Below are 14531 nucleotides of genomic sequence, written 5' to 3'. Positions count from 1 at the left end.
TATGACCCTGGTCTCACTCTTCCGAGCGATGCGTCACTTGGGCTCGCGTTTCTGGCTGGCAGCCTCCGTGCTGCTTTCTGGGGCGTTTGCCTTCGTGCTCGGACTTGGGGTAACGACAGCCTGCGGCGTACCAGTCGACATGTTTCTACTCTCAGAAGGAATTCCCTTCTTGGTTTTGATCGTGGGATTCGAGAAGCCGATCCGATTTACCCGTGCTGTTCTCCACGCATCGAAGGAGCGCCGGCGTGTCTCGCCGCCCCGAGAGGCTGCCGACAGCAAGGACAACCGGCAGCGCCATATGATCCCCAACACCATGCTATTCGCAATCAACAGAGAAGGATGGTCCATCGTCCAATCGTATCTACTTGAGATCGGGGCTCTCGCATTGGGAGCGGTCCTCCAGCCACGGGAACGGTTCGGCCAGTTCTGCTTTTTGGCTGCATGGATGGTGCTCTTCGACGCCATCCTTCTTTTCACCTTCTACGCCACCATTCTCTGCGTCAAACTGGAGGTGACCCGGATCCGGAACCCCAACACCCTGGATCTGGCAGATGAGCAACATGGGCCGCGGATCTTCGGGTACAAGGTCAATGCGACCAGTGTGGCCCGGTGGAAGCTGATCATGGTCGGCGGGTTCGTGCTCGTCAATGTACTCCAGCTGTCATCATTCTTTTACCGCGTTATGGGAGGTTTCATGACCAAAGCCGCTTTTACTCCAACCACCGTCAGTCCACTCAAAGTGGCTGCCAACGGTCTGAACGATATCTATTTGGATGCCCGTGCCGGCGGAGTTGAGACACGGGTAACGGTGCTACCGCCGATCAGATATGTCATCGAAGCATCTGGATTGGATGTATCTACCGGAAGACGTCCTGGATTTGACGGCGTGCTGGCCGGGCTGGAGACACCCCTGGGCCGACTCTGTCTCATGGGCGCCTTGGTCCTCAGTCTTTACCTCAACAATCACCTGATCCACGCCGCCCGCTGGCATGTTTCTCCTGACGCACCGAAAGAATCTGCTGCACCTGCACCCTCTTCGTCGCCCGCACAGGTCCCTAGTACTGCATCTCCCCCTGTGCCCCCTTCTCGCAGCTTTGAGGAAATTGAGGCTCTGTTCAGAGCGAACCAGACGGAATCTCTGACCGACGACGAGCTGGCGGAGCTATGTCTCCGTGGCAAGTTTCCCGGATACAGCTTAGAGAAGACCTTGGAGAACATTGTCTCAGCAGGATCATCAAGCACAGCAACAACTAGGCTGGAGGCATTCACCCGTGCAGTTCGCATCCGCCGGATCACCGTATCGCGAACGCCTTCGACTCAGGACCTCAGCGGCGGTATCCAGAACTCGCTGCTCCCGTACCACAGCTACAACTACGAGCTGGTGCACGGCGCCTGCTGCGAGAACGTGATCGGATACCTGCCCCTGCCCCTGGGACTCGCGGGACCCATGGTGATCGACGGCCAGGCATATTTCATCCCGATGGCCACGACGGAGGGTGTGCTGGTTGCCAGCGCCAGCCGGGGCTGCAAGGCGATCAACGCCGGCGGCGGTGCCGTGACGACGCTCAAAGGCGACGGCATGACGCGAGGCCCCTGCCTGGGATTTCCGTCGGCGAAACGCGCCGCCGAAGCTCAGCGCTGGGCTGAGTCCCCCATCGGTCGTCGGGTCCTCACCGACACCTTCAACGCCACCAGCCGCTTCGCTCGTCTGCAGAGCCTGACCTTCGCCCAGGCCGGCACCTACCTCTACATCCGGTTCCGCACCACGACAGGCGACGCCATGGGCATGAACATGATCTCTAAGGGTATTGAGCAGGCTTTGCAGGCGATGACCGCCCACGGGTTCCCCGATATGAACACTATTACGCTGTCCGGTAACTTCTGTGCTGACAAGAAATCTGCTGCTATCAACTGGATCGGTGGCCGCGGCAAGTCGGTCATCGCTGAAGCTACTATTCCCGCCGAGACCGTCCGGAAGGTTCTGAAGACCGAAGTCGATGCCCTGGTTGAGCTCAATACAGCTAAGAACCTGGTGGGTAGCGCCATGGCCGGTAGTATGGGTGGGTTCAACGCCCATGCATCCAACCTAGTTCAGGCCGTGTTCTTGGCTACCGGACAGGATCCCGCCCAGAATGTGGAGAGCAGTAGCTGTATCACGACGATGAAGAAGTAGGTCCCCCTCCCTCTTGTGGTCCCCCTGCTTCCCTTCGATATGGTATGAATTATACTCACATTGAATGCTCTAGTATCGACGGAAACCTGCACATCGCCGTCTCCATGCCCTCCATGGAGGTCGGAACCATCGGTGGAGGCACCATCCTCGAAGCCCAGGGAGCCATGTTGGACTTGCTGGGAGTCCGCGGCGCCCATCCCACCGATCCCGGCGCGAATGCCCGCCGCTTGGCCCGGATCATCGCCGCGGCCGTGCTGGCGGGTGAACTGAGTACTTGCTCGGCCCTGGCGGCGGGTCACTTGGTCAATGCCCATATGCAGCATAATCGGAGTGCGGCGTCGTCGAGGGTGAACTAGCTGCCCCTCAACCAACTTATTCTATAACGAAGGCAAACATGGCAGCCATAACATTTCGGCAACTGTGGGCTTTTCTCTTGAGGATGTACAAAATGTCGAAGATAGGAGCTTAGAACAATACTCACTGCAATAGACCGTTTGATTTATAAATGCTATGATCAACGACGGAAAAGTACATTACTTAGGGAGGCTAGAGTTAAACCAGAAATACAAATAGATATAACTAAGGTAAAGATTTCTCTTTCTTTCGATCAATATTCAACACCTCGTCTAACTATTCAAACGTCTTGTCATGGACAACCGAAATGGCCGCCACCTTGGCCTGCAATCCACTGGATCCCACTCCCTTGGTCACCCACAGTTTGGCCATTTCAGGATGCAACTGATTGAAAACCTCGAAAATCCTGGTCGCATTTCCCTGGGCGGGAAAATACGCCCAGTCCGCCGCACCGGTGACAAACACCGGGCACTGGACCCGGGCCAAGTACTCCCCCTGCTCTCCATCCCCGCGCAGAGAAAACTTCTGAAATGCCCGGGTCGCCTGTGCATAAGTCGGCAAACCTAACGCAAATCGCGCATGTGCGAATTCAAACCGCGTACGAAAGTGTACTCTGCCCAGCGAGCGGATGACCCGGTCGAAGAAGCGATCACCCAGTCGATCCCAAGCCTTCACGAAGACGGGGGGAATGCGCGAATCGGCAATATCCCACATGTCGTAGAATCCGTCCATCGCAATGCACGCTTTGATCCGGGGACCGCCTGCGCCACGAAGTGCAAAATATGCGCCCATTGATTCGCCAAAGATGGATACCCGGTTGAGGCCGAGGTGGAGATGTTGGTTTGCCTTGCTGTATGTCCACAGTCGGTCGAGGACGGGACGGATCACGGCCTCCCAGTCGTGTCGCATATACGCGCCCTCCGGTGCCTGGGCCGGGAAGCCAGCTCGTTGGTCTAGTCGCCGGTGGAAGATCCCCTGACCTGGGCCGTCGAAGGTGAGAACGGCGTACCCGCGTCGGCGCGCGCCTGCGGCGATGTAGAAGTACAGTTCCTCCTGGGTGGAGTCGAACCCGCCGCTGCTGACCACGACGGGAATGGGCTCCGTTAATCCTGCCTCACGCAGCGGCATGAACAGATACGCCGGCAGCATCAGACCGTGCTCGTAGGGAACCTCGAGCGAAAGAACCTCGCCGCCATAGCCCGCGGGGTCAGCGAGCAGAGCAAACTCACGCTAGAAGTTGCGCACGCTGTGCTCCAGCGTCTCCAGAAGTCGGGTGTCCTTGGGCGTGCAGTGGAGCATGTACTCGGCTGCTCGAAAATAGTTCCCTGACCGGATTCATGCCCAACGAGCGGCTGCTTCTGCTTTGCGTCCTGCAGCAACCCAGGCGTCAAACCAGCTCTCTGCATCAGGGGTTTTGATGCAGGCAATTGTCTCGAGACACTTCCCAATGTCGCATCCTTCAAAGGGAGCGGTGCCTAGGACACGGAGGAATTCGAAGTGGAAGAAATCTGAATCAAAGAATGTATACATGGTGAAGGGGACGTTGAAACCTAAAACTGCGAACCGAGAGGACAAGACCAGAACAATCTCTACCCGTAATATTACCGCTGAGCTCAAGATGGGGAATCATTCGGCGCTGAACAGGTTCGGCATCGGCGTCCGATGCTTGTTTCGCTGGGGCTGACTGGGGCTGAATAGTCGGTTTATGCGTAGCCTTTCGGCTTCACTGCCCCAAAGGAACCACGACCAACAACGATACCTCCGAACGAGACCGAGTATCAATAGTAGTATAGTATGTCTTCAGTGATTCTCAGCTCTAATAACTACTATATTTGTATAAGGTTTCCAGATCATCTGGCGCAATGCTCCTCAGTTATGAAATGATAGAGCGTACATCGAGATTTCTTTCACTCCCCCCATTCATCAACTGAATATGGATACCAAAGTTCCTGAACCTATTGCCATTATCGGGAGCTCTTGTAGGTTCCCTGGTGGAGCCTCTACTCCCTCCGAACTGTGGAAGCTGTTGCATTCTCCCCGCGACCTCCTTCGCCCGATTCCCGCCTAACGATTCGACCCAGCCGGCTTTTATCATCCATGACGAACACCATGGTGCTTCAAACGCGCAGCATCCCTATCTCCTGGAGGAAGACCCCTGTGTCTTCGACGCCCCCTTCTTCTCCTGGAATGCCCGCGAGGCGGAGGCCATGGACCCTCAACACCGGGTCCTCCTGGAAACCGTGTACGAATGTCTAGAGAATGCAGGAACCAGCATCCAGGAGCTGCAGAACACCCAGACGGGAGTCTACGTTGGCCTCATGACCAACGACTACCACGACATCCATCTTCGTGACATGGAAACAATTCCCAAATACAGCGGCACAGGCACCACGCGAAGCATCCTCAGCAACCGCGTCTCATATTTCTTCAACTGGAAGGGCCCCAGCATGACAATTGATACGGCCTTTTCATCATCATCACTGGTTGCCGTACATCCCGGCGGTGCAAAGCCTGCGGTCAGGAGAGACGCCTGTGGCGATTGCAGCGGGCGCGAATCTGATATTCGGGCCCGAGATGTACATCATTGAATCAAAGCTGCACATGCTCTCACCCCACGGGCGATCCCAGATGTGGGACGACAAGGCAGACGGGCACGGCCGTGGAGAAGGTGTTGCTGCGGTTATGCTCAAGACTCTCTCGGGAGGCAGTTATATCAGGACGACCTGGCTCAGGCTGTCAGCCCGTATTGACCAGTGGCATGCAGAAGCATGTGGGTCTAGCGGAGGAAGACTCAGCACCTCCTTTGTGGCTAAGCAACCCCTGGTTCTCGCATATGAAGTGGGAGGATAAGAAAGTGCTGCCCGGAGAGGCGACCACCGCTGCATCTGCCAGGATTCCCGTGATGGATCAGCTCAAGGCCGCCACACAAGTCGCCCAGGCCGAGTCGATTCTTTGTACATCGTTTGCCACTCGTCTCGCAGCCATACTCCAGATGTCGGCCGATTCAATTGCCCAGGACACCCCCTTGGTGGAAGTCGGTACGTGTTCTCCTGTATTCTAGTTTCGACATGTGAACCCAGATATGCTAGCTAGCCTTGCTAATTTAGGAATCGACTCTCTTATTGCGGTAGAGGTGCGCTCCTGATTTCTCAAGGAGCTGAATGTGGATGTGCCAGTTCTGAAGGTTATTGGGGGCGCATCCATTCGGGACATCTGTCGCGATGTTCTGGATAAGTTGTCTCTTACGTTTGACGCTTCTGAGAGCCCCAGTGAAGCACCCAACGACAAACCAGTGAGCGTGACAACGGTTGATCAAGGCAAGTCTCCCTTTGTGGGTGTGGTGGAGATAATAGACTTGGAGAGAGGGACAATTTCTCAAGGTGAAGAGTGATTGTTTTGTGTCATAGTTTAGAGTATCTTCTATTGACGCCAATCGCTGTTATATAGATGAATCCAGTATTGATGCCTCTCCTACCACATCATCCACAGAGTCAGTGTCGGAGGACAGGAATACCCCTACACCAAGTGAAGGTATTCGATCCCTCCTCCACCCCGAGATTTTTCTGAAAAACTCTGACTTTGACACTTGGATTAGATACGGACGACGTGTCCGGCGAATTTGATCCTCGCAGTGATGGCTTGAGCTTGATTAAAGATAATATCGCTCTCCCATCATTGCAGTCGCTTGCAGTGATTCGATCAGCCCCTCTATCTCACGCACAAGAGAGGATCTGGCTTGCCCATCGGTATAGTGATGATTCCTCAGCATACAATGTGGCGTTGGCTTAGAAACTGCAAGGCCACTTGGACTGTGACCGCTTTGAAGCTGCAATCCAAGCAGTTATCCAGCGCCACGAGGCCCTGCATACAGCCTTTCAAGTAATTTCAACCACAGGCGATCCCGAGCAATTCACTTTCTGTCGGGAAGGATTCGTACTCGGGAGAAAGACTATCGCCAATGGGAGTGATATTAATGCTGAGTTCCTCGACTTCCGCGACCATGTGTTTGATCTTGACAACGGTGGGACTCTGAAAGCCTCCATCCTGCAATTGTCAAGAGATACACACGTCTTTATGCTTTGTTATCTTCATATTGTCATGGATGGAATTAGTCTTCGGACATTTCTGGGCGATCTCAATCAAAGCTATGTCTCGCCGGGTGTGTCGCAACCAGCGTCGCAGTACCTAGATTATGCCATCGCAGAAAGTAAGCAACTCAAAGGCCAGGCCATAAAAGATGATCTTAAGTACTGGAAGCAACAGTTTGAAACACCAGTGGATTGCCTGCCTCTCCTACCGTTCTCCCGCGTCCAATCTCGACCTCCCTTGAGCATCTCCAAAAGCTTCACGGCCCGTGCATTTATTAAGAAGGAGACTGTGGCCAGAGTGAAAGAGTGTAGTCGTCAGTCCGGGTCAGCCTCCTTCCACTTCTATGCCGCAGCCCTGCAGGTCCTCCTCTTCCAACTCCTTAATGGTTCATTTGACGAATTGTGCATCGGCATTGCTGATGCAAACCGGCACGACGACCGATATTTCGACACCGTTGGATTCTAATTAAAATTTGCTCCCGGTCAGACTCCGTGTTTGCGGTCAGGATACTATAGCACAGCTGCTCAAGAAGACTAGAACATCCATGTACGCGGCCCTCGCGCACTCTAAGGTTCCATTTGACGTTCTTTTGGAGGAGCTCAAAGTCCCACGCTCTTCCACATCCAGCCCATTGTTTCAAGTTCTCCTGAACTACACCCTCGGCATCCGTGAAATGTCTACCTTTGCGTCCTGCGAAATGGACATAGTGGGAGTCGAAGACGCAAGAAGTGGGTGTGACCTGGTTGTCAGCATTGTTGAGACCGCGGGTCAGGACACAGCCCTCTCCTTCACGATGCCGCCTTCTCTGTATCTGGATCAGGACTGTGCCCGTCTGCTTGATATATACGTTGGCTAGTGGCCCAGATATCAGAGCTTCCCGATAGTATTGTTAGCGAGGTTGATCTGCACCCCCAGTTTGATCCAGCGCTGATATCGGAAATCGGCAGCGGTGGAGTAGTCGAAAGGTGGGAAGGTTGGGAGACGACCGTTTCCCAGCAGGTAGATGTGGCATCTCAACGATATCCTGACAACATCGCTGTCAAGCTAGGCTTCACAAACACGGAAATCACCTATGACATGCTCAACGAACTAGTTGGTAGGGCCGCGAGGGCGCTTAAGGATCTCGACGTTGGAATTGCTACCAGGGTAGGTATTCTCTGTGAACCTTCAGCCGACATGATCGTCTTCATTCTCGCCATCCTCCATGTGGGCGCTGCGTACGTCCCTCTCGACTCCCGCAATTCCCATGAGCGTCTGTCTTCGATCATTGGTGACTCGTCGCCTCGTCTTCTGCTTTCCGACAGCAGACTGGGCGAATGCGCTTCCCTCCTAGGCGAAGAACACATCATGCCTGTAAGGTTGATGGAAACGTTACTTATAGTAGATTCCCCAGATGGTCCGTATGAAGGAAATGTATCTCACCCAGATCATCCGGCTTTTGTTCTCTACACCAGCGGTTCAACGGGTGCTCCAAAGGGAATTATACTGGATCATCTCAATTGGGTCAACCAATTTGCTGCAGTCACTCAGGAATACGGACTCGTGCAGGAGAAAGTGCTGCAATAGAGTTCTCCAGGCTTTGACATGGCCATCGAGCAGATGTTCATTGCTCTTTGTAACGGCGGCACAGTTGTCGTGGCTCGCAGCTCCTTTCGAGGGGACGCGGTGGAGCTCGCGCGGCTGATCATGGAGGAGCGTATTACCTACACCATGGCGGTGCCTTCCGAGTACTCGTCCATGATTCATCATGGCGCGGGCTAGCTGCGACGCTCTAGCGAATGGAGATACGCGTTTTCTAGCGGAGAGAAAGTGACCGATCGCCTGCGGGACGAGTTTAAATCCCTTGCCCTGCCAGCCTGTCCAATTTGTCAGAGTCGGATGTGATTTACCGAACTGGATACCGTGGACGACTCCTAAATGACGGGTCTCTAGTGTTTCTCGGAAGACTTGAAGGTGACTCCCAGATCAAACTACGCGGACAACGCGTTGAACTAGATGAACTCGCACATGCACTGCTCCTAGTATCCAAAGAGAAACTCGCCAATGCGCACGTCTGTGTGCGTGGAACTGGCGCCGATACGTTTCTCGTGGCCTTTGTGGTGTTTTCCAATGACCCTCTCGACGAGGAAGTAGACCGAATAACTTACGTGAAGCAGCTGCGCCAGAGGATTCCTCTGCCCCGATATATGTGCCCCTCAATCATGATTCCCCTGCAAGAACCACCACTTAGCGTTAATGGAAAGGTCGACAGAAAAGCCCTTGACGCAATTGTACTGCCTGACTCATCCGTCGACGACCAGGTGTTGGTAGATCTCGACGAGGATAAGGTGACACTCCTTAGAATGTGGCAGGAGGTCCTACCAGACACGGCGGCAAAGGGCCTTAAGGTCGCCAAGGACACTGATTTCTTCGAGGCTGAGGCAACTCCCTTTCCCTAGTGCGGCTGCAGTCATTCATTAAAGAGCGGCTAGGGATCCAGCTCCCCTTGGTGGAATTGGTAGAATCCTGCTCACTTGAAGCGATGGCTCGGCGACTCTGGTCAAATCATTCGGTTTCTTCAAGCCATTTTGCGTGGGAGGACGAGGCGTGCGTACTGATATCAGATCTAGATTTGGAGTACGCTAATCTCGAAGCTGAATCTGCCAGTCTAACTGGCGATGCTGGCAAAATCATGATCCTCACCGGCGCCTCCGGATTCCTTGGGAAGCAGATTCTCCAAGGTCTCGTTTCGTCTCCTTCAGTATCCGAAGTGCACTGTATTGCTGCTCGCTCTCAAACGTCCATGGAGAAATTAAACGCGAATGAGTCTTCCAAGATCATCGTCCACACCGGAGACCTGACTCTTCCCCGCCTGGGGCTAGACATCACAACGGCTCGGTCACTTGCATCAAGGGCCAACATCATCGTCCATAACGGTACTGATGTGTCCTTCCTGAAATCTTACAGCTCACTGAAAAAGTCCAACGTGGATTCAACCGCCGAACTTGTTCGCCTCGCAAAACCTTGTCGCATCCCCATTCATTTCGTCTCCTCGGCCGGTGTCGCAGGATTCGTTCCGCGCAATGAGCTGCCCCTTCGTGAGGTGAGTGTAGCTGCCTATCCACCACCTAGGGATTCGAGTGCGCACGGCTATCAGATCGCAAAGTGGGTGAGTGAGCGTCTCCTTGAAATGGCAAATCAACAATACGGTCTTGATATCGTCCTGCATCGACCAACGGGGATTGTAGGGGAAGATGCTCCCGACGCCAACATTCTTGGCAATCTTCTTCACTATTCGAGGCAGCTAGAGTTAGCACCGGACATGGATGGATGGGATGGTTATCTAGATTTGGTTGACGTGGAAGCGGTAGCGCAACAGATAGTGGCTGTTTTGGAGTCACCAAACGTCTCTGAAACTGGAGTACGTGCAGTTCGTGTGGTTCACACTTGCAACCCCGGTGCCTTTCCAGTTCATGAACTGGCAGAGTACCTAGGAAGAACACGGGGAAAGCCGTTGGGCGCATTGCCCATGACCGAGTGGATTGGTCGTGCCATGCAGGCTGGAATGAATGAAATGGTAGGGTTGTATTTGCAGGAGGTGACCTCCAAGCGCCTCAGCTGGTAGCCTCCGGTGGTGTCAGACTCTGTCAACTAGAAGTATCTCTCTTTTGTTTCCCTCAAAAGCTCCTGTCAGATTTGAATAGTTTATCAATTCAATAAGCTTCATAAGCACTATGGATCGGTAAATACGGGGAATATGGGTCATGGAGAACACGGTCGTCTGTGTCTGGGGCTCTGGACGATTCTCCTGAGAAAGAGCGCAATTCACTATTTTCAGATGCATACAGGACATGCCTCGATCTGGGATGAATAAATATCCATACTTCGGAAGGCGATCGCAGGTGGACTCTGAGCGCCGATACCAGAACCGGACAATTCATTAACTATGCATCTCTTGTTGATTCAGTGCATGTCCTGCTCCTCTTCTCATCCACCAATCGCGTTGCTGTCTGTTATTAACTGACTCTAGGGATGAAGGATCATCGATAGAAGATCTGCAGTGTGCAGCCTGGATCCCAGTGGTCTGGGTTAAGCACTGATGTATTCTCCGCTAACTCCGTCTTTCCATTCATAATATATACTAGGAGGGGCCTATGCATGCAGCTGTCCCTGGTAAGTGCAAACAGACCAAACTGCAACTCCTGTCCGGTCGGTCAGCTGGCATGGGACACCCAGCCGATAACGTCGATATCATTGTCTATTTCTATAGAATTTACGATGGTCGACTTCCAAGAGCCGGTGGGACCTTCAGAGCTATTTGGAATACGAATCCATTGCACCCAAGTCCTGGTGGCCTGAAACGCGACGCAGTTGCGTCGTAAAACAGCCTGGCAGCACTTATGTGACATCTCTCGACCTGGGACAGCGGAAAGGCTTCCGCGGCGTCGTGTACGGGCGGAGGTACCTGGTCTGCTCTGCCGTCGAACGCGGACAGCCATAGCTTGAATTCCGGGCTAGGGTCTTATAACAAGAGAGTCATATCGCCTTGATAAGATCGTAGATGTGGTGCGACAACGCCGAGGTCCGCGGCTGCAACAGTAAAATGTTAAAATTTACATATGTTCAAGGAATGTTTCCGAAACACCAGTTGCATCTCAGATGAGCACAGCCGCTGCCTCGCACAATACCTGCAGAGATTTTTTTTACTTTTTGTCGCTATGTGCTTGCCCTTTTCTTTTCTCTGTTGTTTCTTCTAATGTGCGTTTTATCTTTCTGTATGCCTTCGCCCCGCTGTAGGACCTTAGTATTATTTCCCCAATAATGAAAAGCAGAAAACTTAGAAGGCTCAATTGAACGTCAAAGATGTACATACAAAGGCCGAAGGTACTAACGAGAATAGAGATGAAAATGGTGTCGAGCTGAAAAAAGAAATGGAAAAAAACAAATGGCAATATCTTCGGCGCAATAGAGAATTTTAAAGTCAAACCTTCAAATCGCATCATACCATCGTACACGCCTATTCTCCATCCTTATACCTCAACATTCAGTACAATTTTGGTCGGGCGTGTCCCACAAAACAGTGCCGAATAAGGAAGCCCTTGCGCGATCAGCATATCCATCACCAGATGCAGTCATTCGTGGGTGGCTGATCGAGCAAGACATGAGATGGCCGAGGCATCTTAAGCCGCCAGGAGGGGCTCCTTCTCCGCGTTCAAAGCAGGATGCTCAATCGACTCCGCCACAGCCACGGGCTCCTCCTTCACAGCAACGGGCTCCTCTTTAGGTGCCTCTGGGAAATCCGTAGTCTTGAATACGGGCTCGGTGTCGATCTCCTTTTTGATAACGGGCTCGGGGGTGGAGACCTTGGTCATCTGCGGAGACACGGAGCGACGCTGACCGATGTATTCCTGGGCCTTGGCGCTGTAGTCATCAACGTACTGCTTCATCAAGCCCGTCGCATGGGAGGTACGTTCCTCGGCAAGGTCCTTCAGTTGGTGGGCCTGGGAGTTCACAACTTCTTGGATGTTTTCGATCTGTGCATCGATGACTTCACGGTTGTTCATGTAAACCAGAGGTCCAATGTAAGCAATGGTAACGGCGATCAAAGAGAGGCCCCAGAATGGAAGCCATTTGATCAACCAGTAGGCGCTGAAGGCGGCAGCAAAAGCCTGTACCGGTGAGAAGTTTATTAGCTTAGGGCACATCCATATCGATACTCCCATAACTTACAGCGACAGTGTGGACGATGTTCTCGGCGAACAGGATACGCTGAAATTCGAGGAGCACGAAGTTAAGAAGCTGCTCGAGATCCTCATAGACTCCCTCGATGGTCTCCTTCGGGATGGTGTAGTATTTACGAGGGCGGAAAGAGCTTGCGAGGCCCTGCGACAGCACGAGTCTACCACCGAGCTCGGCGGCAGCGGTGACTAGACAGGTCAATTACTGCCCAGCTTATATCACACAGGGGATCGCAACTCACATCCTAAAGCCACATAGATGAACTTAAAGAACCAGCGAAGCAGAGGCAGGTAACGGGCGGCGAAAATAAAAGTCACGACGGTCGCAAATGAAACAGCAGTAGCTCGAGGTTGTTCCCACTGGTTACGGGTTAGGTTTATAGTGCTCATCACAGTGCAATGGCTCACTCACGCTCAGGAGGCTGTACAACAGGGAGTGGTAGTCTGGAACGAATTAGCCGTGTTTTTGTGGCATTGTGGACTATCTTCACCACATACAAGTCAGGTGTTGGCCGGTCGCAGTTGTGGTCGAGGGCGTCACACGAGCGTTTTTCAATTCGCGTAGCTCTTGTTCGGTACGGGCTGCCTCCGACTTGATGTGATCAACAACGGGCCCTGTTAAGGAATTTATCAGGTCAATTGTCCTTTTGCCACTGGTTATTGAGCAGCGCGGGTGTTGTCTAGTTACCATTAGTTACGGCATTTTTGACACCTAAGGATAAGCGTTAGCTTCGGATTGTGGAACGTTTCCGATGGCCCTTCTCGGGGAATTTTGAATAATAACTAAGATACAGTCAGCTATTGCTCCTTCGCAAGTCAATCGCTATCCGATGTCATTCCCACGTACCTTACTGCTTCCATTGGTGTCGGGATAGCTCACCTCACCGGGTCTTGTGCTTTCGGCCATGTCGGAAAGATGTTTGTGCAGCGCTGAAGCTGGGTAAGATAAGAAAACGCAAAAAAGAGAAAGGAGAAAGAAGGATTAAAATAATGACCACTTCTCGGGTGGAGGAATTGAAGGAATTAATGAAGAAAAGAACGAACGAAAGAGAAGAAAAGAGGGGGCGCAGGGTAAGAATCTGGGTGACCTGTGAGGGAGGAGAAGATAGGAGAAGGTGAGTGAGGGTGATGCAATTGACAAGCGAGAGTCCCGGGGCCTGAAAGGGTCGTGTGAGGGAAACCGACTACTGTTCTGACTTGCGTCAACTCCGCTTTCTTTTTTTTCTTTTTTGCTGTTAAGTTCGGATGATCAAAAATAAATGCTGTTAATTAGTTTGTTGATTGTCTTCGCAGATGTAAGAGTATCTCCAAGGTTGTTTTTTCTACTTTTATTTCTGCTCGTCTTTGCTTTTATTTTTTATTTTTTTTAGGTATTTTTTCGAATGACCGCCTATAATCGTCATTGTTTGAAACAAACCAACCGCTACGTAAGAATTACGGTACCTTTACCGCGGTTCCTTTTCTTAGTGTGCCTCAAGTTCCCTTTAGCTCTTCTTTCCGCCAGTCTAGACCAATGAACATGTGATCTGTTTTTACTTTCCTTATGAACTGAGCTGCCAACTTAACCTTCCTTCCTTCCTCCTCCTACTACTACTACTACTTAAAACGTTAGCGGCCGCAAATAGAACCATCTCAGTACTGGTCGATCTAAAGATTTAATGGAAAATTAGAACGAAAGGAAAACCACCAAAAATGAACGGGGGGATAAATATAAATCATAAATACATAATAAAATAAGCTGAGAAAAACTACGTTGTCCACATACGGCCATGACGGACAAGTCACAAGTGTGAAATATCAAACCTCCTACCTTTGGGCTTGGTTGGCAGCTCTAAGCGGCTCTAGACGAGCAACGCGCTACTTACTTTATAGGATCTAGCGGTCCGCACCGTAGCTGCATGTAAGGTTGGTCTCTGGACAATTAGCACAGGAGGATGATTCCCAATCAACCACCCACGTCGGAGTCATAATCATATTACAATTACACATCCACCCACAAAAAGGTATACATCGGGTAGAAACAGAGGTGGTTATTCTAGCAAAGAGTTCATGAACCGGCTACCTTTTCCGGGGTAGATCTAATTCGATGAGCGGTGTCTTGTATATTTAGAAACCATTGTGTTGTAGCCAGCGCTACGATCCTTTTTGAGCGTTGCAAACGTGGCTAGTGGAGAGCTACTTGCCCTGCCCAACGATGC

The 14531-nt window shown here is 52.1% G+C and overlaps 6 protein-coding genes across 6 annotated transcripts; 4 read left to right on the top strand and 2 right to left on the bottom strand.

The window, feature by feature from the left end:
- Positions 1-827: 827 nt before the first annotated feature.
- AO090103000311 (hydroxymethylglutaryl-CoA reductase) lies at positions 828-2529 on the top strand (the record flags this gene model as incomplete). The annotated part of the gene is made up of 3 exons (XM_023233336.1): positions 828-853; positions 1195-2169; positions 2247-2529. 3 exons carry the CDS (start codon positions 828-830, stop codon positions 2527-2529), a joined length of 1284 nt encoding a protein of 427 aa, XP_023093910.1.
- A 274-nt stretch (positions 2530-2803) lies between these two features.
- Positions 2804-3655, bottom strand: psoB (hydrolase psoB; the record flags this gene model as incomplete). The annotated part of the gene is made up of 1 exon (XM_001826837.3): positions 2804-3655. The coding sequence occupies one exon, from the start codon at positions 3653-3655 to the stop codon at positions 2804-2806; it is 852 nt and encodes a 283-aa protein (XP_001826889.3).
- Positions 3656-4321: 666 nt separating this feature from the next.
- Positions 4322-5377, top strand: AO090103000313 (beta-ketoacyl [acyl carrier protein] synthase domain-containing protein; the record flags this gene model as incomplete). The annotated part of the gene is given in 3 exon segments (XM_023233335.1): positions 4322-4399; positions 4474-5025; positions 5027-5377. Coding segments are annotated over 3 exon segments (981 nt in total).
- Positions 5378-6601: 1224 nt separating this feature from the next.
- AO090103000314 (uncharacterized protein) lies at positions 6602-7186 on the top strand (the record flags this gene model as incomplete). Its single annotated transcript, XM_023233334.1, has 2 exons — positions 6602-7069; positions 7154-7186. 2 exons carry the CDS (start codon positions 6602-6604, stop codon positions 7184-7186), a joined length of 501 nt encoding a protein of 166 aa, XP_023093912.1.
- A 1951-nt stretch (positions 7187-9137) lies between these two features.
- AO090103000316 (uncharacterized protein) lies at positions 9138-10220 on the top strand (the record flags this gene model as incomplete). The annotated part of the gene is made up of 1 exon (XM_001826840.3): positions 9138-10220. The coding sequence occupies one exon, from the start codon at positions 9138-9140 to the stop codon at positions 10218-10220; it is 1083 nt and encodes a 360-aa protein (XP_001826892.3).
- Positions 10221-11775: 1555 nt separating this feature from the next.
- On the bottom strand, positions 11776-13024 carry AO090103000317 (uncharacterized protein; the record flags this gene model as incomplete). Its single annotated transcript, XM_023233333.1, has 5 exons — positions 11776-12264; positions 12326-12522; positions 12576-12693; positions 12746-12777; positions 12832-13024. The coding sequence occupies 5 exons, from the start codon at positions 13022-13024 to the stop codon at positions 11776-11778; spliced, it is 1029 nt and encodes a 342-aa protein (XP_023093913.1).
- Between the last annotated feature and the right edge of the window lie 1507 nt (positions 13025-14531).

This window comes from Aspergillus oryzae, chromosome 8 (assembly GCF_000184455.2).
Source record: "Aspergillus oryzae RIB40 DNA, chromosome 8".
NCBI lineage: Eukaryota > Fungi > Ascomycota > Eurotiomycetes > Eurotiales > Aspergillaceae > Aspergillus > Aspergillus oryzae.
This window is presented reverse-complemented; position numbering and strand designations above follow the sequence as displayed.